This window comes from Aphelocoma coerulescens, chromosome 2 (genome assembly GCF_041296385.1).
Source record: "Aphelocoma coerulescens isolate FSJ_1873_10779 chromosome 2, UR_Acoe_1.0, whole genome shotgun sequence".
NCBI classification, from domain to species: domain Eukaryota; kingdom Metazoa; phylum Chordata; class Aves; order Passeriformes; family Corvidae; genus Aphelocoma; species Aphelocoma coerulescens.
The window spans coordinates 58969268-58995143 of record NC_091015.1 but is presented as its reverse complement, the minus strand read 5'-3'; the positions used below and the strand labels follow the sequence as shown (position 1 = coordinate 58995143).

The 25876-nt window shown below is 40.7% G+C and overlaps 1 protein-coding gene across 1 annotated transcript in view; it reads left to right on the top strand.

The window, feature by feature from the left end:
• The window catches only part of CNTNAP2 (contactin associated protein 2), a 1047354-nt gene extending 1022336 nt beyond the window's left edge, over positions 1-25018 (top strand). Inside the window, exons 23-24 of the mRNA XM_069007741.1 lie at positions 13387-13458; positions 14430-25018. Coding sequence (XP_068863842.1) covers positions 13387-13458; positions 14430-14629 — 272 coding nt within the window. The 3' untranslated portion in view covers positions 14630-25018. The remainder of the gene's footprint in view (positions 1-13386; positions 13459-14429) is intronic.
• The last annotated feature ends 858 nt before the right edge of the window (positions 25019-25876 follow it).

The following is a 25876-nucleotide window of genomic DNA, read 5'->3' as shown; positions in this document are numbered from 1 at the left end:
CCCACTTAAAACATGCAATTTTCTACCTGAATTTTCTTAATCATAAATTAGTAGTCCCTTTCTTCTCTGAAATTAGTAGACCTGTTTGTACCTGAAGGCCATGGTCTGTGCTCCTCTTTCTATACAAACACATTTTCTGAAGGATTGCTCACTGGGCCATGTCTTTAAAAAGCATGCCATTATCTTCTTGAGGATGTACGGCTGCTGTGAATCATGTGAATCTAATCGGCTTTGGTTGTTAATTTTTGTTGGTTACTTTTCCTTCCACTTCATTTCACTGCAAGCTAGTAAAAGACTATGGTGGGATTTACTCAGGATATTTGCACTGTTTTAATAGCTCCTGCAGTTCAGAGAAAAAGGTTCTGTTTGTCCTTGCCACATGACATTATGCTTGACCTTGTGTTGGCTCAATCTCATCTTGGAAACTTTGTTGACCTGACAGATAACAATTTACACTTTTTCTCCTGGATTAATTGTAGTACTTGGTCACAGAGACAGCATGAAGGATGTCAGGGAACATGCAGCATGCCAGTAGGTTGGCTCAGGCTGTCTATTAACTTCTGCCAGGAAAAAATTTCATTGCCATTGTCAGACTTAACTGTTTCAAGTCATGGGCAGACAGACCTCAAGTGACCCACCTTCATTTTTGGTAATGATTAATGTTAGTTAGACTGGGAGCTAGGAACCCCTCCTCTTGTCCTCTCCAGTGATCCGCAGCAGTAGAGGGAAAAGATCATATTGCTTCAAAGCCTTCTAGTGAGGGACTGCTGTACACCAAAGAAAGCAACAATGTCAGGTGAGCTACAGTAGAAATAAATTTCACAGCAAAGGAGTGATGTTTCACTGGTTCAGGAGTAAAAGGATATTCAGGTGTTGGTGAGCAATGTCTGACTTCTACTGTGGGTGACATTTCCATGGTACAAAGAGGTATCTCAGCAACTCATTATCAGTGTCAGTAAAAACAACTCACTCTTTGTGAAAGTATCAGTGGTGGTCTGACACAGATAGTTCAGTCACACGAAAAATATATACTGTAGACTGTGTAACCTTGAGTCATCAAAGTCATAGCCTATCAGTCATCAAAATGATCTTCATGACTGCTAAATTAAAATGCTGGGGTTTTGTGTCACTTGCATTAGTAAATTGGCAATTTTGACTGAGGATTTTTTTATGTTTCCCAAACCCTGCTTAAGAGTTTCTAACAAAAATCATGTTGAGAGAGAAAATATAGGAATCAGAAATATAAGTAATTGGCTCCAGAACTAGAATAGTCTCCATTTTCTCAATGTGAATGTACTCTTTCACTAAGCAGGCTGAAGGGACAAAGACAAAAAGCGGTTTTGAAATTCACAGAAACACTTGTAGTGATGTTAAAGCAAAAGCCACTCACACTTTGCCACAAAGAAATAGTTGCAAATAACATGGCTTTGAAAGCAGCAGTTACTATGTGCAGCGTTTCTCATTTCAAACATGTTTTTGTCTGTAATTTTTAGTGTTATGTTACCTATTTAATTTTAAATAGTTCTTAACAAAATATGAGAGCGAAGGATGAGTGTTTCATAGCGAAAATAAAAAAATCAGGAAAAAAATGGTGGGAAGTATCATGTGGTTCAAATCTCATTCAATGTCATACTCTGAACTCATCCTGATTCATATTTTGAGTCAAGTGTGGGTTTTTAGCTTTGTTTCTCAAATATTGCAGAATCGAATTTTGAGGATTGAAAAATGTCGTAGGAGGGGGTCAAAGATAAGTGTCTAAGTAGAACAGATACACCAGACAACAAATGTAATGGTCCTTTCACCTCTCAACTGCAGTGCTGGATTAGACTTTGCCGATAATTACTAGAAGTTAAGCAGGTTCTGCCTGATGGGTGGCCTACATTAAATGTTTTCTTTAAACTCTTCTGTGTAGCCACTGCATGAACATGTCCTGCTAGCTGCAAAACATTTTGGATGCCCTAACAGAGCGGCTAAAGGGAAAATCATAATGATACGCATCAGTCACTTGGCAGTTGACCTTTAAAAACTAGTTCAGGGATTTATCAATAAGAAGCCCTGTCGATTTTCTCCCCAGACAAATGAGCTCCACAGCTTGTCGATTCACTGTCTTGCACTTTATTTTAGCCTTGAATACACATATATTTCACATTAACAATATTAGATCTTTTTAAATTCCTTTGTTATTGTAGAAGTCCCACTTCCCTTCCTCCCCACCCCAACTGGCATTTTGCCATGCTCCTGGGACATTATCTTAAACCATGATCTTGTTCAGCTTGTGAGTATTCTCACAATGCATAGTCTTTTCCTGTTGCTATGGTGATCCTTTCTTGGTGATGATGAAGCACAGGAATTCAACAAGTCATTCTTTTCTGGAACGTGACTTTCTGGTGATTTAAAAGAAAAAGGTCAATAATGACATCTAGGCAGATCATCAATATAGTTCACTTCCTGTGTTTTCCTCCCATCAGTATTATCTCAGTTCATGTCAGACAATCCAGTTTGCCTTGGTTACATCAAAAGGAGTGTAGAAAAGAGGCTAAAAAGCCCGATCAATGAACATGGTATTTAAAAATTACGTGTTCTGCCTTTATATATTGCCCAAACCATTGAATTACTTATCTGGCATACAATTCAAAACAAAAGTTTTAATTTCTATAGCCTTTAATTGTATTGGTGTGCATTTTAATATCTATTACTGTCACATAGGTAAAAAAAAGCTAATCGCAAGGAGTTTTTAATATCTCTCCCTTCAGATTAGTTAAGATATATGTCATTGATAACTGATGCCTTGCTTATTGTAGAAAAGCAAACAAAAGCCCAGACATGATTATTTTTGTAGTAAAAAAATTCTGCACCTAAAATTCCTTGTAGTTAATATCAGAAGTTGCATATTACTGTAGTGACATTGTTCAGTTTGTGGGTGCTTTTGCCTAAGATAAAGGTTCTACAGTTTACTAATGGAATTTCACCTCTAAATTTTCCATATTTATATAAACGAAGGATAAAAGAAACCCATTACATCTCTCTTTTTTAGCTAAAATGTGCTCCAGCTTGCCAAACTACCCAATCTTGAATTGACTAAAAGCAGGAGATCCCAGAAAAGCAAGGTACACACGATAGTTGGCAAATTATGCTTTAGCAGCTCTAAGCTGTCATGGCACTCTATAGCTGCAGGATGCATTTACTCTGAGTATGAACAGAATGGCATTTAGAGTATTTAACATGGGATTTAGTTAAACCTATTCAACATACCACGAATTAAATGGAGAAGGATTAAGTGCTACATCTGCAATGTTCTTCCGAGTGGTGTGACTTTTTTCTGACTGTGTATGTTTAAACCCTAAATGCTCTATTTTTTTGTAGTAGTTGAAAGGTCTTGCCTTTCACAAATCAACAGCTTACTTTGAAACCTATGTTGAGCATGTCTGGCAAAATTATGTACCACCGTCATCAAGATTAAAAAAGCTGCTTGCAGGATTCTCTCTTTTTTTGTTATGAATTCATCCCTCTTCCTTTAACAAGTGATGGCAAGAGAAGGGAACAACAGCACTGAGCACTGGCCATACATCCAAGCTCACCTATTTGGCCAGCTAATTTCTTCGTCAAGTGAAAGAGAGCAGCAGTCAATTTCTGCACCAAGAGAAGGTGTCACTCATGTTACTGGTGACAGTGCTGAAGGTCACCTTCCACATTCAGATGCTGTCAGTTGTGTCACGTCTCACCCCCTGACCACTGGTACCACATCTCAGAGGGCAGAGCAGCAGCACCTGAGGAGAAGGCTGGGACAGATGTGTGCGGGTATGGATACGGCTAGGAAGACAGGAAATAGCTTTTGCCCTTGTCAAGGGCTTTTTACAAATGACACAGTGGGAAAGAAGAATCAAAGGCATTATTTGTGATGGGTGGCGATGCAGCCCACAAAGTGGTCTTTAGTCAGAAACACGTGAACCAAACACTCTCCTGGCCACAGGCATTGAAAGAGTCTTGTACACATCAGTGAGCAAGATGCTCATCCAAGAGCAGGAGCATTAAAGTTGATGGTGACATAGGACATAGCACTCATTCTCTCTTTTAAGGGATGGCAGGGGAGCAGGGTCGTTTCCGTAGGCTTCCTACAAGGGGCATGTAAGGCCAGGCAGGAGGCACAGAGGAGCTGCACCACTTCTGTTCATGATGCAGCCTTACACATCTAAATTTGATCCTAGTGTTAGCAAAATTAGAAATAGATATGAAGGTATTTGCTAGATTTTTTTCAAGCATATCAAACCTCTACTGCAATCAGAGAATGATGCCAGATTCTCTCTTCAGGGTTACTGATTACTCGAGGTTGTTGGTTTGGTTTTTTTAATTAACATAGCATGTAAACACTGGGAGGCTGTTTGTCTGCCAGTAAGCTAGGTTAATATTTATACTCTTTATACAAGAGACTGAAGATGCACTTGCAACCTGCCCTGTGGGTCAACAGGTTCCTCCACTGCCAGAGTCTGATGCGTTTCTGTGATTGTTTACTCTGTTGAGAGTGACCAGCATTCATCCCCCATGCTCCCAATATAAATATTGTCTCAGAAGTCCATGGCCTTGACTTGAGTTGGTTTCAAACAGGAAGGTAGCATGTTTTGTCAGTCTGTCAGGAGGGATTAAGTCTAGCAGAAACTCATGGCTCGGTTTCTAAGCACCAAGTATTTCTTTCAGGCAAGAGGGTGAGTGGTAAACATTTAGATGCAACAGTTTCTATTTTTCTCTTGCCCATCAAACAGCTAACTAGGAAGAGCATCTGTCTGAAATTTGGCACAATCAGTGCTTCATCCTTAAAGGGTTTAATTATGGTGCTTGAATTACTACAAATCTCTCTATTGATTTGGAATAAAAATGCCTCCCTCAATCTCATGTAGCTCCTTCACACAATTATGCATAGCTCTCTCTTAACTTTAAGACTATATAATTTCAGTGTGGAATTTCTGACACTCTGTCTAGTGCATCAGACAGCTGGCAGACTGCCAAGCTTATAAATTCTTCTGGCATTTGTTGACAGACCAGTATTGTAGCTGTTTCGTAAGCAGTGATTTGAATATTAATGCTGCTACCTAATGTCAAGAGAAGGTGCTAATTCTAAAAAGAGAGTCTTTTCCATCCTCTGCAAAGACTGTATTTTTTACACAAGTACTAATCTTAACTAGGAACATAGGGATGGCATAAATTATGGGGAAAATGGAGTAGAGAAGGAAGCATTTAGATGCCTGAGCACTTTGTGTGACTGCTTTCTTTTTCATTTCCTCAGGCACAATCACACTTATTTCCTGTGTAAGAGGTAATTCTAGATTGAAGTCAGGTCATGACAGCTATTAAAGGGTTTTTAGGTTTAAACTCTCCAATCTGACTCATGTCTTATCCCCAATCCAAGCCTTTTTTTTTTTTTCCTTTTTGTAGCTGTCAAAAGTTTATAGGCTTGTTTGCTATTCTTGATCATTGGGGTGGATTTTCTTCTTTTTTTTGGGGGGGGGGGGGGGGAGGAGGAGGGGTGTTTCTTTTACGTATTCCCTTCTGGCTCCATTATCCTAGATTAGCTATATACAGCCAGGCTTTGACCAGCACTTAACTCCACTGTTCCTTTGAGAGCACCAAAGCGCTTCATCTTCTACATTAATTCTAAAAGGAAGTATTTGTGTATCTTCCTTAACAGGTGAAATGTAAGCACTGCTCATAAAATTTTCATGGAAGTGGTAGCTTAGGCCAGCATGACTCTTGTCTGGAGTCATAGTGAGACTCAGTGTCAAACAGATGTTGCTACGAGGAATTAAAAGATAGATGAGTTTAGGTCTTTCATGGATGAGGGTGCTCTAATGTGCTGCAAATCAACTGGAAATCTGGCAGAGCAAATGTTCAGAACACGGATTCTGAGATCCAACTTGCTGAAGTTCAACTGCAGATAAACAAAATCAAAAAGTGATGCTAAATGTCTATTCTTTAAAATAGAGAATAAAATTCTGTAGTATACAAGTGCCAGGTATTAGTATTATAAAGTGTCTTGCTTTACCACTACTTTGTACAATTATGTGCTTGTGTGCAAAAGAAAGTGTGAAATGACTGTACAAAGGGGGAAGCAAGGGAGAATCACCTAACCCGTCCCAACAGAGAGTGAAGGAATGTTTTCCCTGTCTTGTATTTCACCCAGGACGGACTAGGGGAGTTTAAGATGCAAGGGTGGGTCTCCTAATAAGGCACAAGCTTTTCTGTCCCTTTGCTAGGAAGATTGCTTTTCAAGACCAAAAGAAATAATATTGTACAACTCTCTTGGTGTAAGCCATTGATAAAACTCCATTTCCTCCCCTCCTTAAAAGTATGGACAGCAAAGCTCACCTGCAGAAGGAAATTAAAGGGCTGGTAACACAGCCCTAAATTCACAAACAGCTATCTTGACTGATTGGGTTGTCTGCTGTCTAGTGCTGAGAGTCTGTATTGTCCCAGTTCATTGACCATGGAGCATTCACTTCATTGTCTCCCAGCACTGCCATTGTTCATTGTTGGCAGTTCCATTGTTCATTCCAAAATTCATGCTTTTTTTTACAGAGACATCCAATAATACTTTTTTTCTATAAACCCCACTTACTTTCCCACACTGTCCCAGGCATTTGCATGCAGACCAGTGTTCAGAAGTCAGTGTTTCTATTAAACCATCATTTCAGAGGATTTTTTGATTTATACTCACTTCACACTGTAATAAAAAGATGGGATTGGAGACCCTTCATACCAAAAATGTAAAACCACAGGTTTTGTGTTTTCCATTATCTCTATGCATGTCTCTCTCTCACTCTCAGCAGAACTCACCAGCAGCTGACATAAAAACCACTTGAGATTCAATGAAAAGTTCTTAGGGAAAAAAAAATTAACCTTTCAAAATGTTTTTGATTTAAAGGAACATACGTGACAAAACTCAGTTTAAGTAATTGGTCCAAATAGCACTAATGCATTGGAGGATTTTTTGTCACTTATATTAGGGTTTTTTCTTCTCTATCCCTCCCAGTCAAGATGGTTACAAAAGATTGAAGAAATTAGTGAATTTTGTTCCAACATGGAGATTTTCATGTTCCAAATAATTAGCATTATTGGCAACAGAGAGAAGAAGATGGCATTTTTAAAATTAAAAGCCCCAATTTTCCCTCTAAGCTGCACATCTGTTCTGGTAGTTCCAGAATTGCCAAGTGGGTGTATTTTTTCCAATATCCGGTAACTTGTACTAAAAAAAAATTATTAAGTCTGTGACTGTGAAGATTTCTATTTCCATAAAGTCAGGAAAATGGTTCATAATAGGGACATACATGTAACCCTCTAACACAACACATGAGGCATCACTAAAAATTCAAGGAGTGACGACTGAACCCACATAGTATGTGAGAACAAACCTGACCTTTTACAAACACGATGGTTAATAATATCTTTTAAATATTTTGTGGCAGGGTAAGGGTGAGGTTGGCTTTTTTTAAACTTGGAGGTGTTTAATATGAAAAATCACTTCAGCCAGACTCTTGGTTCTATACTTAACCTGATGTCAGTAGGACTTCAAGTAAAGTCTGTTAACAGAGTTTAATGTTAAACAGTCCTCTCTCAGAATCTGCTCTCAAATGCCTAGAAAAACAGAAGTAGTGGTAGTTTTCCTCATTTTTGAGTTTTCAGCTTGGTGAAGTAGGGAAAAAAATAGATGTATTAATTTAAAAAATAAAAAAATAGGAACTTTCAATACAAAGTAAGACACATAAAGATGTGCATTAAAAGAGACAGCTTTTTTAATACTGCTTAGGATTTCTTTTCTTTTGCTGAATTGCTGCAGTTTACTTGTCATGGGAGCTCTCCACAGATCCAAACTCAGGAGGAGAGAAGTGGGTGGGATGGGCATGGGCAGTGGGATGAGCAAAAAAGGGCACTCTGAGGGTTGTGTTGTTCACCTTTGATGTAGGACTGTGGAGTTGTTTACTCCGGCCCCGTCATTCCTGTGCATGTGTTTAGAGTTTCACTTGTGATCCAGTCCCTTCAGGAAGGGGAATGTGACTGTTACTGCCCATTAACTTACTATCAAGAGTCAAGCAGCTAGGTTCTCTACTTAGACTCTGTAATAAGGAGAGCTCTGTAATTTCAAACCACAGCAGTACAGTCTCACCTGACCAGCAGAGTTGACATGATTTACAGCATGCCACCAGAAAGCTTGCTTTTATTTTTCTCCATGCTGTGGTGCTATGAAGGAACAGATTAGTGAATGGATCTAGTGTCCAACAGTTTCTCATAATCCTAACATGTAAGCATTTGCTCTTGTTGCAAGGTCAATTCTTGGATGCTTGGCTGCAAAATACAATTAGGAAGGAGTTATAGTTCATATCTTTTCTTTTGTTATCTTACTGTTCTAATCAATGCCTTGTTTGATGCAGGTTTTATATATCTTCTGATCACCAGATCCAGTGGTTCTGGTTGCCTCTCTAGTTCATGTTTATGTGAAAACCCAACTGGTCTTAATAATGGGAGAATACCTCTCGAAATTGTGGACATCTGTAAAGATGAAAGGCCAAAGAAGGCATGCAACACATTTGATCTAGTCTGAACAAACTGATTTTCCAGCACTTCACATTTCATCAATTGTTTTAGACCTGTGATAACTCTCACACTTCCTTTTGTGGAGCAAATCTAAACTGTATCTTGCTTTGTAGCATGCTGTATTTTAACCAGGACTTGCCCACTCAGTAAAAAAGTTCAGTTAAAAAAATTGCTTCCAGTGACTTATATATAACACTCCTGGTAGTGTATCTCAAAACAAAATTTGCCTTTTTACTGTGTAATTCTTGATATTGCTGTTTATCTGAAAATCCCCCCCTTTGGTTTTGGGTTTCCCCTTGCCTTTACTGAACAGCCTTTTGCACATTTCTCAGCCCACACTCATCTTCTGGACTACTTTTCTACTTTACCAAGGTCATTTTTTTATTTCAATTCTGTGAATTTGCAAAAGGCTTTTATGTGGGATCCATCGTAAAACATTTTCCCTCTGAAAATGGCAGATGCAAAATCATGCCTATTATAATGAAGCAGAATTAATTCACTCAGCTAAACCAAGCACATCTGTCATCTTTAACATTTAATCCTAATTGCGCTCTGTTTATCCAGTCCCATCTCCCCTCTCCATTTGTTGAGGGCTGCTGTTTTGCATCTGGCTGTGGCAATGACCATGCTGGGCATGCTGAAGGATGGTAGGTCTCCTACTACATTATTGTGGTCATCTAAAGCTTCAAATGTCATTACCATGATGGCCAACACATGGATTTTGCCTGCAGCCAGTCTAATCACTCTTTTAGATGCTGCAAAGTTTCTTTAACCCCATTTACCCTAAGCCTAATAACAGAAAGTTGAAAAGTGCAAAATGTAAGTTCAGACTCTGTGGATTTACTCTGTGGTTATCAAAACTATGGCTTTGTTTTAAAATTAAAAGACCCAATTTTCCCTCTAAGCTGCACATCTGTTCTGGTAGTTCCAGAATTGCCAAGTGGGTGTATTTTTTCCAATATCCGGTAACTAAAAGAACTATCCGGTACTAAAAGAAATTTATTAAGTCTGTGACTGTGAAGATTTCTATTTCCATAAAGTCAGGAAAATGGTTCATAATAGGGACATACATGTAACCCTCTAACACAACACATGAGGCATCACTAAAAATTCAAGGAGTGAGCAGCCCATGAAAGAAAGAGAAAGCAAAGTGTACTGTGTCCCTTTATGTAAGTTAGGTTCAGGATGGTGGTGTTTGAAGCAAACCTGATGACCTGCTGTGGAAAGACAGGGTGCAAAGGTCAGCATCACCCAGCTTGGATCCTGGAAGGGAACCAGATGAAGTGATGTTCGTAAGCCACAGAGGAGCTTAGCATTTCCTGAGGCAGAGCAATCTGTCCCTACACTAGCTGCAGATTTTAGAAACAAGTCTCTGGTGTGCCATGACAGCAAACTGATGGCTCTGTGCCACAGCTGCGTGAGTAGAGGATTTCAGGGAGTTGGCAGGACATTTCTTGGGTCAATATGCAGCTGTTTTCCAGGATAGATTAAAAAGCTCTTCGCTCTGTGTTTCATGTTTTGAATCACACAAGTGAGACCCTGGCTACTTGGAGAAACCTAGGGAAGATTCATTTTAGGAATTACTCTTTACAACCTATGAACAGCACTCTGTAGTCTTCTGTGCTTTTACCAGAGGATCTGTATTACTGCTGTCCCTTTGTTGGCATGCTCTAACGTGTTCTTTCCTCTTTTAGTTCCTGAATTTCAGCAGCAATGGAAGAAAAACCCTTGTTAGTTGTCTTTTTGGCAAAGTTGCTTAATATTTTATTAATATTGAATGTGACTGTAGTAAGATCAGAAAGGAATCCCCATGTGTTTGAGTGATGTAACTCCTATCTGAAATAGCTGCACTTGGTACCTCTTAGGGACAATACTCTGTTCATCTTGGAGGAGCAAGGACTGTACGCTCATATGTTCTTTTCAGCCTAATTGCTGTGGCAGGAATTACCCTTTTATGGCTCTTAGACCTCTGGTCTGTAGCTCTTTCTGATCTTTTGAGGAGCTACTGAAGAATGTCAAGGGAACTTTCTATTGAAAAAAGAAACTAGTTAGTTGTTTTCTTTTTCCTCTATCCATCTGTAGTAATACTTTAAGTAAAATAGTTGTATAGATTCTTCTTCAGCAAGATATATTCTATAACCCCACACTTGGCTGAGATTTTAGGTACAGTTTTTCAGTCAAAACCCTGCCCATAATACACAAGCAGGTCTCTCGGTTACGCGAGAATAGTAGAATAGGAATTCATGAATGATGGCAATAATATCTGCCAGCACTGCTGCAAGTGCTTTAAACAAAAGATTCATGAAAGTCTAAGCTCCTTTTCTTCCCTGCAGTGCTCCTGGTTCTCCAGCAGCTGCAGCAGGGCACAATTTAACCAATCTGGTGATGAGCTCTTGCTGAAATACAGTGTCCCCTGCTCCCAGACTCATGTTCCTGTTTCCTTTTTGTCAGAGGTGGGAGTCTCAGAGTGAACCACATGTGCCTGTTGCTCTGGACAGCTCCTCCTGAGTCTATAAGATGGCTGGGTGCAATGGGCAGCAGCTGTGGGTGGAGACATTGGGTCCAGTCCCAGCAGCAGCTCTCAGACAAGATCAAGGATGGAGCTCCACATTCTGCATCATGCCCTTTCTTATCCTGCATTGTGCTTCCATGCCTGTTGGACATCATAGGCTGTGGTCTTCCATCTGCCAGGAATCCCTTGTAGTATAGCCACCAGGATGTGGCAGCTTGGGAGGGATTGTGCTGCCAAGAACAGCAGCTTTCCTCTTTCTTCAAGCTTCACTGGTGCCATTGTCCTCAAAGTAACCTTTTAAATGAAGATAAAATATAATATTCAATTCTAAGGGAAGGAGGAACGTGACCATTGTAGATTTTCAGATTTCTTGTGTGAGGACACAGGAGACCAACTCTCAATCAAGTGGCAAGTGCTAGGACTTGTTAACTGCCTGTGGTGATGCTCAGATGACAAGGGACCTCCTTTTGGGTTAGAATGGCAGAGGGGAATTCCTTGTGATTTGGCAAACTGATGCTTTCCCCATAATATTATTTGGCTTTAGGGTTTTCCTTCAGATACAGGGAGGGCAGGTTTAAAATTAGGATTTCTCACTGCCAGCCCTTCCCTTTTAGCACTGCAAGGTTATGTTTGTGGGTCCTGTGCCAAAATGTCTTTATTAACAGTCCTCCACAGTTCTTTGGAGCAAAATCCACTGATAGGGAACCAGGTATTTATTTATCTTTTATGATTTGTAGCTTGATTCATTTCAGAGAGGTGCAAAAGAAGGTTTTCAGAAGCCAGAGCACCAACAAATGTCAAAGACACGAGTGCTGCTGGCAATATCTGCTGGACAGGGCCCCTCCATGGAGCTCTGAGAAGTGTGCTCCTGTTTGTCCCACAGGCAGCCAGCCAAAAACTAGCTGCTGAATACACAGCTGGTTCGACTCTCTCCCAGAGTAGGCACACAGAGGGCTACTCTAGCCCCAGACCTCCTTTCAGGCCATATGGCAAGCTGAAACTGTTTATTCTTTTGTGCAGCTGCTTTACAATAGAAAAGGAACTTTATTATGGATTTTACTCCATGCTAACAGAAAGACAGTTGAATTTCCTCAGCCAGTTTTTGGTATACTGAATGCATCGCCAGTCTGTAAAGGCAATTGATTATTTTAATATAGTATCACCTAATCCATCAAGCAAGGAAAATACAGCTGGGTTTTAAATGCTGCCCTAAGAAGTAGTTCATATCCTTGATTATTTTAACTTTCTCCCATTAAGCCACTTTTAGCAACATTTTCTCTATTTCAAAATCAGTGCCATAGTCCAGTGGCAAAGAGGGAAATGATTGCAACCGCTCACCCAGCTGCTTGGGCTTTCTTAGTCACTGCAGTGTCTAGTTGCTATGTCTGACTATAAAGAAAATGCTGATAATAAGTTCAATTGATGAGATGGCCTTGAAAAGCCTCTGTGATATTTTCTGGAGGTTAAAACCAAGGCTACCATCCAAATTCATCCAATTTCATCGCATTCTGCTGCAAGGAGTCTCTCCTTTTCAGGTCACTCGCAAATCAATGCTGGCACCTCTGCCTTTGTTTCCTCTCTTTATCTGTGTGCTGGAGGCTCTCGTCACCCACAGGCTCTCCTGCCTGCTGTGCCTCAGCTCCTCCAGCTCACAGTCTTGCTCCTCAAGCTCCAAAGCAGCTCCAGCAGTGGCTCAGCTGCCACACTGGGCTTTCTCCTAGTGGCAAAAGTGCTGGCATGTGCTCTGTGGGGTAGCTGCTCTATGGCTCTGACCAACAGAAGCTGCAGCCCCTCTCTTACCTTGGACTGTGCAGCAGCAAAAAGGATTCCCATTTTTCTTTCAAAGAACTTGAAGTTATATACAATGGTGGCCACCAAATCCTGGAAACTTCTGAAGCCTTTGATGGGTAGCACTGACCAAAGCAAAAATCTCTACAATAATATGATCACACACTTTTAAAAATAGAGGGGTTTGTTTGGTTTTGTGCTAATTTACCACTTAAAAATTACTGACTTTATGTTAGTAAATGACAAAATGTCCTTCTGGATCAACAGTAATGCTTACCGAGGGTATCTCCTTTATTTTAATTTTATTTTTGTTATGAGGAGGAAGCAAGTAGTTCGGAGGGATTAGATAATATTGAAAGATGTTTTTTCTTTTTATTCATCTATAGATAAATATCTAGTGATCACAGTTTTCTTTAAGTTGTATCTGAGGATGTTGGGTGTATTTCTGAACTTTTACAGAAGTTTCACTGCTATTACAACATGAATCTTTAATTCTCTATTTACAGCGAGTGCTGATTTCCCATACAATGGTCAAGCTATAGGAGATGGAGTTAACAGAAACTCAGCTATTATTGGAGGTAAGAAAGCTCTCTACTTTTCCAAGATACTTTGCAGTATGTCTCTGATGGCTGAATTGCAGTTGCTAACAAGGGTAAATGTTTCCATGTCCAGGTTTAGGTTTATTGCTTTAGTTTTGATTTGCTGTGTAATTTTCCCTTTCTAATTTATATTTTTATTATTACTTATAACTTTTCCTTATACTTTGAAACTTTACAATGCCAAAAGGATAGAGTTGCATTCCTCAGAAAAATTCAGGCCACATCTGAACAGCTTTAGTTCACCTGTCCAACGTAACATAAAGCGTCATAACATAACTCTGGCTGATTACAAGATTTTTTTTAACCTGAACATTTCATAGCATCTTCATCCTGGAAGATTCTTATGCCTGTGGAGAAGGGCCTGAACAGGAGCAGTGCTGTTTTGTCGCATAGATGCCTATGCCTAAGAGGAGACCATTCATGAAGCTTCTCTGTAACAGGGCTGAACCCAAAATAAACCAGGAGATCTATTTTGCAGGGAGACCAATTAGGGCTAAAACTGATGACAAAGCAGTAACATCTGCAATTATGTGGAGCCAGTGCCTAGTGGGTGGCATGAGCCAACAGTGAGCCGAGCCAATTTTCAAGGATGCGTAGAGGAGCTATGATAGGTCTTTACAGCCTTTGACTAGAAAGTGAACATCAGAGGTGGAATCTGTGTTCTGGAAGTGCTCACACCCTCTGCTTCATGGTCAGCAAATCTTAGCTCTGTAAGTAGATGTTAATGTTGAAGTTTTTATCTACAGGATGAGAGAGTCCCCAGCAGACTTCACAGAGTTGCATTGTGTATATGGTGAAAACGTTAGAGTAGTAGAAACCAAGCAACTGTGGTGATGCTCAACTGCCTGCGTAGCTTCAACTCAGCTCAAAGGAGTTTTGGGATCCTTTCTTTGTGTTAAAATCTGCAGCTGGTCTCACCGGGGTCATCTTTTCTTTCCTGCTGTGTGTAGGTGTCATCGCAGTGGTGATCTTCACCATCCTCTGCACCTTGGTGTTCCTGATCCGCTACATGTTCCGCCACAAGGGAACCTACCACACCAACGAGGCCAAAGGGGCAGAGTCAGCCGAGAGTGCCGACGCCGCCATCATGAACAATGACCCCAACTTCACGGAGACCATAGACGAGAGCAAGAAGGAATGGCTTATCTAAGCCCACGGGGATGGGGCCTGGGGTGGGATATGAGCTGGGCCAGGGTGGGACTGGGATGACTCTTGCAGTGGAGAGAGAACACTCTGTGCCGGACACTTGAGCACACATAGGATAAAAAGATCAGCACAACTGGAGGAGCAAGTGACAGGAAAATACCACTGAGACTGGAGAAAAAACAAAAAGAATATCTCAAGCATTTAAAAAAATACTTTTTAATATTTATTTACAGGAAATTGCCCCTTCTGTATCCCAACAACTACAACAAAGAGCAGTTTTGCAGCTTCAGCATTGGTTACAATTTTAAGTAATACCTGTCTATTTCTGTGTATGTTTAGAGATGTTCTGGATACCTGTGACAAGAAACAGGGCTGGTTTTCTACAATTTTTAAAAGCTGTTTGAAATGTGGGTGGTTCTGTCCTGAGAACAAGTGGCAGCCCTTTCTTCCCGCTGTGGCGTTCGTTCCTGGCTGGCCCCTTCCCCGCAGGCTGCCCTCAGCGCCGCACTTTGGCCGCATCACCGGTGATCTTGGTGGCGCTGATCCAGGGGTTCAGGCTGGGGGTGGGACAGGGGGGTTGAGGACTAATGCAAATCTTACTTGCCAGTTTCTCAGCATCTCATCGGCCCATGTCAGCCCTGGCAGGACCCATCTTCTTGACCCAGGCATTTCACTGTGTGCAATTCTCATCAACAATGTAAAAATACTGTTATTACGACTACTACTATTACTACTAAAGAGGATTATCATAAAGCACAGGAGGCTTTAAAGGTTTTTTGTATTATTTTGTTGGTCTCTGAGGGAGGATGATGCTGTATGAGTCTGTAGACCTAGTCTGTTCCTGTGTCTTTGTCTATGGCACTGGTGACCTGGTGCACATGCCAGGTTAAACTCAACTCTGCCCGTGGCATATTGGCATATACTGTACATTGTAGTAGGGAATTAGAGCCAGACTTTGTTTGCTTCTGTTTCTTCTTAATAGGCTGTCATAGAAATATCAGTATGGCTTTAGTCAATGCATTTGAACCCACAGGCTTCACATACTTCTTTTTTTTCAACTTGAGAGTAGCAATTTACTCCTTAAATTCCTTGTTTCAGTCCCATTGCAAGGAAAGCCTCTGCTGGCAGCGCTTGCACAGTCAGGAAGGTGAGGCAAAGGAGGCTTGAAAACTCTGCCTCCAGAGCATGTGAGAAACACACAGCACGCAGGTGAGAGTTACTTTTCAATATGGAGATTTACCCAAACTATTTTACTGTCTTTGTAAGGCATTTTTAAAAATAGCAAGGCCAATGCCAAGTACAGCACTGCATCCCATTTTTCCTCTCAAATCAGGAAAGTCATAGGTGTCACCTGAACAGCAGGCAGCTAGTAGGAAAGACAAAGGGGCAGCCTGAAGATCTAATATCCTTTGGTGGCAATAACAAAGCTTTAGCTTGCCCTCTGTAGAGAAGCATGGTTCTCCTATGGTCTGGACTGATAGGAATTTAAGGCCTTAATGGACAGGTTGTGCAGTGGAACAGAATGAAGGAATGAATATACTGCAGGGCTTTACCACATGCTAAAAGAACAGAAACAATACCAGGAATTTCCCCTTAAAAGTATTTATTCTTGTGACAGTCCTAGATTTGCTTTGTCTTTAATATTTCTGTGTTTAGTACGCACAGATTTAATTCATTTTTCTGCACCATAAGGATTTATTTTTCACCCAGATGTGCAATCTACTACATTGAGCAGTGCTAACATTTTTAATTTCCCTATTTCTTTTGTTCCAACTTTCATTATTCTAACTGACACTTTAAAAACAAACAAAAAAAAAATCATGTAGGGGGAAGAAAATATTGGAGTCTTACCAGACAAGACATTGATAAGCACAATTTGTCAGAAAGACAGGCCTGATAGTTTGGGTATTAAGGATGGTAGCCTAAAGTCCTGTTCTTGAGGAACATTATCATTGAACATAGATATCAGAGCAAATCAAGCCCATTAATTTCTTCTATTTATGGATTTGGAATTATCATACAAAAGAATTGCCAGTTTCAAAAAAAAAACATACTGTTTCTCAGGTAATATACGTGGCAGAGAGGTTCAGGTAGGCTTAAAACTTACCTCTGTCACTCTTGTGCTCTGCAGTCTTTTGCCTTGCCTCTAGTGTTAACCTCTTCCTCTCTTGTCTGTAATTAAGCAGATGAGTCCCCTGGGTTTAGTCATGAGTGTAAAATAAGTCTTCTCATCTTGGGGAATATCAGCAGGGGATGGATCTACCGTGCAACACCACTCAGCAAACTACATAGCCATCACAGATGTCTCTGTAGGATTGAAGAGGCGTTATCTTTTCTATATGATTTTATGTTTCATTTTATTTTAATGGTATTTTAGTCCAGTCTGGAAAACATCCTTGCCTGCAACTTCAAGCTACCAAGTGAAGTGAATAGAGCATCATTTGCATAGATTGGGATTTGGTTTGCAGAAAAAAAGCTCGGAATTTAATGTCTGTGAGGAAGATCAGACTTATGTATCCTGAGAGACTAGAGTCCTCTGCTACTTATGTGGGAGAGACAGATTTAACAGCCATAGTGCAAATTGCCAAATTCCTCGGCATGGCACTAGAAGGGAAAGATGGCTTGGTCTCCATGTCTAACCAAGTTCTTGGCAAAGCAAGAGGTAGTTGTCTCTGGGTCATGGCAGTGAGGCCTGTGACACCTATTCACTGATTTTCTAAAGAACTACCAGCTAGTCTCCCACAGCCCTGTAAGCCAGAACTTCTGGCAAATAACCTTTGACCCTTGCATAAACTATAGTTATAAATTAGTGTCTTAAGTTTGAAAAACACTTTGAATTTCTGAAACCAAGTCATGAGCATCTGCACCTCTCCATTGACTGGACACCGTGGACCTTTTTATGTGAAATACATTAGTGCTGTGCTAAAATGCAGTCACTTTCATAACTCTAGAAACCTTTAATTATTAGAATTTTTGTTTCGCCTTGAACTGGACCTTAGACATGATATTATCGACGAGCAGCTGGTCTCTGTATAGGCATTTGGTGACTTTGGGTGAATTCCTGCCTGTCTGCTTTGTATTTAATTTCTGAGAATGGTGTATGTTTAATTATAGGCAGTGGTCATTCAGCATCCTGTCAGTGAAGCAGGAGCAGGCTCTGAGACATAGCCTGTGTATTTTGCTAGCAGTAGGTCTGTTCTGAGGATTTCTTCCTCTGCAAGCCCATTACTGAAGGATGAAACAACATCCATAGTTTATTTCACCCACTCTTACTTGTGCCAAAATACCATGTTGTTTAACAGGTATGTGGGAAAATCTGTTGGAGGGGAGAGTGGATCCTACTTTTATAAAACTCTGTGCTTTCCCGAAATAATATTAAAATAATCAGTCTTTTATCACCTGTTTTTTAGCTGTTTCACCTATTTGAACTGTGCAGGAAAATGTAGCTTCTTGTACTGGTTTGGGAACCAAAGTGTCCCAGCTGTGTTTCTAAAGGGTCATTCCTGACACCACAGGAAATGATGGCAAAACTGCCACCAGCAGTGGGGAGAGCAAGACTGAGCTGGAGATCAGGGCTCTCGGTGTTAGTGAAATAATGTAAGCAATATTTTGGATTCTCATTCACAAGACTTGCACACCACCAGGTAATGAGACATGGAGCTCCAAAGAGACAAAACAATGGAAAACCTATTTTGATGTCAACCCAGCCTCAAGGGAAATCCTCAATCCAGTCTGGCGGTTTTGAATCAGGTCTTTCATGCGCTGCTTGTTCCATATTTACTGATAGAAAATTCAGATGTATGAAATAGGAGTATGTATCTTTAACTTGTACTGGAGCACTTCTGCTTTGTATTTTTTGTGTCTTAAACTTTACCTGTACCTTTTATATCTCTTCTAGCAGTTACCACTTCAAAGGTACGGCAGCATTTTAGCGTCATGCTCTAGGCAGCATGATAAATGTGAGGGGATGGTCATCACAAATATTTTAGTAAGACTGCCAAAGCAGTGGTGTGTATGTACAAGTTTATTGTACTGATAAGAGCTCAATTAAAACAATGTCCTTTAATGGCAGATGCATCTAATTTCCAGGCTATCTGTTGAAATGTGAAGCTATCTAAATTCGACAAGCAATAGCTTTCAATATGGTTTCTCCCATGAATGATTTTACATTCCATCAAGCATGGTGATCCTGAAAGGATGTCATTTTTGAAAAGCAGAGCCTAAATTCTGGTAATCAGATGTTATTATCCATCCTAGAGAAATTAAACAGAAACTTTGCTTTCTAACAGCAACACCATGCAAATTAGAATGAACGAAGGGCAGTGTGTTTGTATGCATAAATATCTTCTGTGAATGTCTTTCCTTTTAACTAAAGTTCTATTGGAAACCAGATTGGTAAATAAAGAGGAGGGGAAAAAAAAGGAGAAAGACATTTGAAATAGTTTTAATCACTGTAACAGCTGTTTCCTCATGCTTTGGCTATTCTGTTCACTGCCCATATTTTTAACTTCTCTAGTGCCAGGAAATCAGTTTGGAAAGGACAGAAGTTGGAATGACCTCTTAAGAAAAGAACCCCAGTACATGAAAAAACGTACTTCAGAATGCAGTTATATGCTGGAAGAGAGGGTGCTAAAATCAGGGAAGATTTATTGAAGTGCAAGTGTGTTCCTCCTGCATCAGAGTTATCTGTTACAGAGTGTACATCTGTACTCATTGTGGTGGGCAGAAGGTCTGAGAGCAGGGTTTGGATAGAAATTTAATGACTGCCTTTCTGCTTTTTCCCTTTCTGATCACTTTGCAGTTAGCAGCAAGCAGTGTGCTATCAGTTCTGCTCACATTTGTTACTGCAGATTCAGTGGCATTGCCTGCCTCACAAGGGTTACATACTACAAATGACTCTGTGGGTTGTTTGCCTTCCTTTCCTACCATAACTCTGTCCTTTCCTTCATGAATGAGAGCCTTTTATTGAAACCATCAAGAAAATTGTATGCCCAGCTCAACAGACTTGTGTCTGTTCCTTTCAATAAACTACCTTATCAGGCTTTAGAATATTTTTATGACATGAAGCATTTTATAAAAGAACTATGCATGTGAATGGGAGAGTGTGAAACCTAGGCAAAGAAGCATCAGTGCAACAACCACCTGAATCACAGAGACTGTTGCTCTGTCTGTCTACAGCATGCATTGCCTTAACCACCCACCAAATCCCTGGATCCCTACAAGACCTTAACTTCCTTTGTGGAATATAATAGTGGCAAAGTCCTAGTGGGATACTGTGTGACCGTGTTCTGGCCATTCTTCTGGCCCCTAGAAGGAGAGCCACGCTTTAGGAAGGAATATTTTTCATTTTAAAAAAAATCTCTAGGACAAAGAGATGGGAGTGAAGGTTCAAGTGTAAAGCCCGACTGATGCTTGAACTCTGTGACACAAAGAGTCTTTGCTCCCTCTGTTGCCACACGTGTCTCACTGCAGGCATGTGGGTGTGCACGTGCACCTCCAAAACCTAAGGCTATTCGGGCTGCGATGTCTGCACCACTCGGGCAATTGCTGCCGTAGTGTGGGTGGATAAGATACCAAACTTGCTCCAAATCCATGAGTCTGCAGTGCTAGCAAAATCACTCGCTCTTGCATTAAGTGCAATTTTGGAGATAAACTCAGACTGTGCCCTACAGTAGCAGGCACATATGGTGCCTCAAATGAGACAAGACTTGGACCTGGGCATTGAAAAGCATTTATTTAACAATCCGTAACACAGTTCTTTTAACTCTGACTTTCACATATAAGCAGATTTCTTCTTGAGGCACTATGCTCAAAACTCTGATTATGCTAACAGCTTAAGAATCAGGAAGAGAAGGGGCCAATTCATGGCTTTTTTACACAAAAAGTCTTTTTTAAAAAGTCACCATAAAAAAAAAAAAAAAGCTTGGTATCAACAGGTTTTTTCACAGAGCAGTATTTCTTTTCACTAGTCTTCTATTTTCAAAGTGTCATGTGAGAAAAACTGAGCAATTATTTAAGCACAACCAGAACCTCTGCAGTGAAAAGGGGGTAAGATATACTCTGGAAATACACATATAAGCAAGTAACAAATTTAGCACATCCTGCTTCTTCTGATTCAGCTTCCAATAACGTCTACTTGTAGTCCCACTGCTGTTGTTTCCTTAATGAAAAGCATCTGGGTTAAATAACAAACATAAAAGTGTGTACCTTTAGTTTTGCCATAGATTAATGGTCTTGCTTGGTATGTAATGAGGTATTAAAGAAGAGCAAATTGTTATTTCCTCAGATTCCATAGCATTAATTCTGCTGTCTCCCAAGGGACAGGGATATACTATCACCATATTAATTATAATGTATAGGTATTTATACTGATAATATTCGACAACTGGCATTCTGAATTCTGCAGAGCTGCTCTAAGAAATTCTAATTTATTGAAAAGGCTGGTAGATGACATTTTCTGACAGGTGAGAAATGTAAATAACTGGAATGACACTAAAACAGAAACCATTTGAGGAAATGCTTAGCATGCAGAACAATAAACTGCACCAGAGGTTCTTGCCTTCCAGTCAGGAGTTTGGGGTAGGTACAGTGCTGTGGCCAGTTGTATATTGCCATGTGTTCCTTGCCTTTTTGGCCAAGGTATTTGAGCTCCTGTCGTTCACATGCTTTGAAATAGGCTGTTGCAAGACTACAGCTGAAGATGTGAAACTTAAGCAAGCCACTCTAGGCTGCTGGTGAGAGTACAGAGTCACAAGTCCCAAGCTCTTCTACCTGCTTAGAAGACAATTCTCGGATTGTTGCTGCCTGTCCCTGTCTTTTGTAACTTTTCCTCCATCTTATAGAACATCACAGATTGAAAGGGACCACAAAAGACCTTCTGGTCCAACCTTTTGTGGGAAAGGGAACCTAGATGAGATAATCTAGCATCCTGTCCAGTCATACTGTTTTTTTGCCCACTGACTCCATTTCCAGGGTGGTAGGCTGTCTTCAGGCTCTTTAAGACAGACAGAGTCACTGGAGCAAGGCAACAAACTCTTGAATCAGCCAGAAAACAGTAAAGTTAGATGACTCATGTCAGGTGGAAGCAGGTTTCATCTGGAACATTTCCAGCCTAACAGCTCTCCTTCATTTCATCATGGCTTTGGTTAGCAATGGAGCAACCAGCCAAGTGTGTGTATTATTTTTCTAACCCCATGTATATAAGATAAATTAACTTGGCTGAATAAAGACAAGGTAGCCATCCACTGTATGCTAATGTTTGTTCTCTGAACGGCACATTCTCATGCTTACAGTGCATGTGTCACTGAAGGAGTGTGACCCTGGCATAGTCAATAAATCTTTCACAAGCTGAACAAATAGCCCTGCACTGCTTTGTCTTGAAAAACTCCTTTGGGTAAACGTTTAAAAGTAGATCTATGATTTGCCATCATAAAAGACTGGACACAGTATCAGCAGCTAGTTGTAAGTTATTTCTGTTATAAAATCAAGGTCTGTCTGCAGAGTTTTCTTGTGTGACTTGCACTAATGAGACCTTTATTCCTGAAGTATAAACTACTACAACAGGGTAAGGTAACAAAGAGAAATTGCCTTTGCTGCACACTCTGAAACACAGCATAAAGTCCCTTTCATTATGCAGTTCCTGGTAAGATTAAGGAGTAAGATCTCTAGACATCTAATGTTTCCTTTTTTCCAAACCCCTCTACCCATTACTCCAAGGAAAGAAAATTGCTGACAGGTCTGAGTTTTTTCACATCTCTTTCTCTACTTCAGAAGTGTTCCCTCTCACTGACAAATTTACTGCCTTTCACTGTCATCTTTAAACTCTTTCTCAGCAGTGCTTGCTACCTTGAGCAGGTGAAGACTTTCACCTTCCTAAAATGTAACCATTGTAGTGAAAGGGTTATGTGCCACTACATTCCTGTCATCTTTTATATTTGCAGCAGGTTTTTTATCTGTTCATAGTACTCAGTGACTGAAAGTACAAGTTTGGTTTCTGCCATCTGCAGCATTATTTTGTAGCTTGCTTATATTTGTTCCAAAATCACAGCATTGTCTGGCAAAGAGAATCTGAAAATTAGGCAGCTGCACTTCATTCCACTCATCATGGTTACTTTCTATTGCTTGGTTCAAATTTTCCCAAGAGATATCAATAATGAAATTAATGTCTAACAAAAGCTGGCATCTATTTTCCTTAGGGCCACAGGATGTCAGATTGAGCTCTCAGCCATCCCCTTCCCTTGTGCTTTTGTAGCAGCTATACAAGGCTGCTGTAATCTCCAAGGTAGGACACAAACAAATGATACTATAAAAGCTTCTAGTGGCTTTAGTCTCTTGGAGCCTTAAAGGTCCACCTCAGCAGGGCCAACAAGTCAGCCCCCCTACAGGTTTCAGTTATGAGCACATCCAAGAAAATTCTCAACATTGGTTACTAAATACTTTTATTTTCATTGGATCAGCATCTCGGAGGGGAAAAAATGATTCTGTGTGTGGAATACCTGAGATACTACACTCACCCCACTGTAACTCCTGCATTGTATCTGATCTTTTGAAGCTCCAACTGCTTGAGAGAAGGGATCAGAGTCACTTGAATAAAGAAGGCTAAGGCATCACTATGAAGCACAGAGAACTGGCTTTCCACAGATCTGCTTTGCATGGTCAGTCTCAGCCACACACGAGCAATGGGGAACTTTTCCTCTGCCCTTCAGTGGATCAAGACCCATCAGTGGGCTGGCTGGGCAGGTGTCACATAAATTATCTTCAGTCCTAATGAGCTGACTCACACGTTGAGCAGCCTGCGTCCATGGAGTTCCTCTGACAGAACAGCATGATTTGGCACAATATTCCTGAAAGGCTTCAGCTCCCCAACAACTCTGCTACCCCATTTGACTACTGCTAATTAAAAGAAGCCTGATGGAAATTACCTATACTGAATTAATCCTACATGTGGATGCCAATCCTAACTAAGAGTGCTTAATTTCATGGAGATTAAATAGATTTCCCCCCCATCATGGAGTGCTTGGGCTGTGCTCAGTCTGATGCTTCTTACTGACATATATAAATAGAGATATAGAGATAAATAGATATTTTTATGGAGATGTTTTATAAGTGGCCTTTACTTTGTGCATGGTAACTATTGCCAAACTTGTTATTTAGGAGCTACAGAAATGGCTGGTTCTGCATTTTAGAAAGCAATCAGCTGTCTCTGTTGCAAGGGAGACTTGGGGTACAGGCTTGGATTTTGATTTCTATTATTCAACTATTATTTGCATGGTTTGGATTTGGGTTTTGTCTCAGTGTCAGGTTTTTTTCTTTCCTCACTGGTTCTCTGGCAGGGACATATTGGGCTCAAGCAGGAACTTGTTTCTCAGTCTTTGAGAGATGGTTTGAAGCCATCGGTGTCATATAACACTTCAGAAACACCTGCCTTGCACAGCCCATGATGTTGCTCAGTGTGAGGTCCTCAAAACACAGTTCCTTGAGTAGTCTCTTGGGGGTTTCACAGCATAGTGAGGTGCTCCTATTTCGCTGGCTTTTCTTGACAAGATAGCAAGCTAGCAGCAGCTGGTCTATGGGTATAGCCTTGTGAGCAGAAAAAGGGATCAGCAGAGACTGGGACACGAACGATGGTTCAGAATCAGACTCATATACATAGCAGTAGCAGAATATTGTGAAAATTGCTACAGAGGCAGGTCATTTTACTTCCTTTCTTCTTTTACTCCCTTCTTCTTTTTTTTTTTTAAGTACTATTTGTATGCCACTTCTGAGTAATTCATCTCTACCAGCCAGCCAGCTCTCAATAACCTGGGCTGCTGGCTAGGGATGGAAGCACAGTTGTCCTTTCTTACTGATCTAGCTCCTGCTGCTGTGGAGCAGTACCCAGGAAAAAACAGGGCCATTAGCTATTAGGAAAGCAAAAGCAGCCTCTCACCCCTTCCCTCCAAACCAGGTGGAAATCCAATCCCAGGGTTATGTGCCTACAAAGCTGGCCCAATTTCCTGTCAGGTGAACCAAGACCTTGTCTGTTTGCAGTTAATCTAGTTCACAAGTTTCTTTCTTGAGCACAATTTTCCCATGGGACTCATAACCAGGAGATGACAGTTACCCTAATTAAACAAAAATGTGTATATTAAAAAACGTCCTAATCTGAAAGTATAGTGTATCTGAGATTCCTCTGTTATAGACACTTAGTCTACAAGATTTATGGCTACATTTGCTATGTTATGCTTGAATAAACATATAATTCATTGAAATACACAAGACTGATAAAAGTAATATCTCTTTAAGGAGAATAAACTGTTTGTAAATTTATAAAGAGTATAATCTGTTAGGCCTTATTTGAAGTATGTACTGTGGTTTGGTAAAAGTACAACATTAAAAGAGCCTTGCCAGATGAGGACTGGTTTTTTGTGTGTGTGTGTGCCCGTGTCATTCCTTTGGAATATTTGATGTCTTCATTTAACAACAACAACAACAACAACAACAACAACAACAACAACAACAACAAAAACACCTTTACAGACTGTGTATAAGAGCGTGAGATAAACTGCAGAGGGCTCTTCAGATTTTGGAAACAAAAGTGGTTGTTAGCATTACTGACTGGCTGGAGATTTTTTAAGAAGGTTTCATAACATCGATAGAAAGAATTCAGACCAATGCACATGCAAATATTGTTTATTTAACAGGGGAAAGTTCTAAGGAAGCTTTGGGCCCCTTCAGAGCAAGAGCTGGTGTGCCACAGGCTGCAGACACATGGTCATTGGACAATGACTAGTGTTGCCCATGGAGCTACTCATTAGGGGAACAGACATTCCAGAGGCTGCTCTTCCTGCAACCATCCTCCTGCCTTGGCCCTGTGCAGAGCAGCAACAGTTTTCTGGCACACAACTAATGGGCTGCTACTTCTACTTGTCCTGCCAGTTCTCCCTCTGTGTGCAGCCCAGCTGTGGGTACTGAAGACATGCCAGTGCTTCCCATGGAACAGAAAACCAAGCTATTGTACTCACAAAGCAATGGCCTGCTGCCTCTCTGTGCAAGGTTTTGGGGTTTCCTCAGCTGGCTCCTTATTGCAGGCAACTCCTCCTCCCTCAGGCCACTATGTGAGCCCTTCCCTGAAATTCAGCTAGAGAAAGACGATCTGCTTGGGGATTGGAGGGGAGAGGGATTCTCATCTCTGAAAACCCTCTGGTTTGCTAGTGGAACCTCAGGAGCTGCCTTCAGCCTTTGAGGGATATAGCCCAGGGTAGGTCAGATC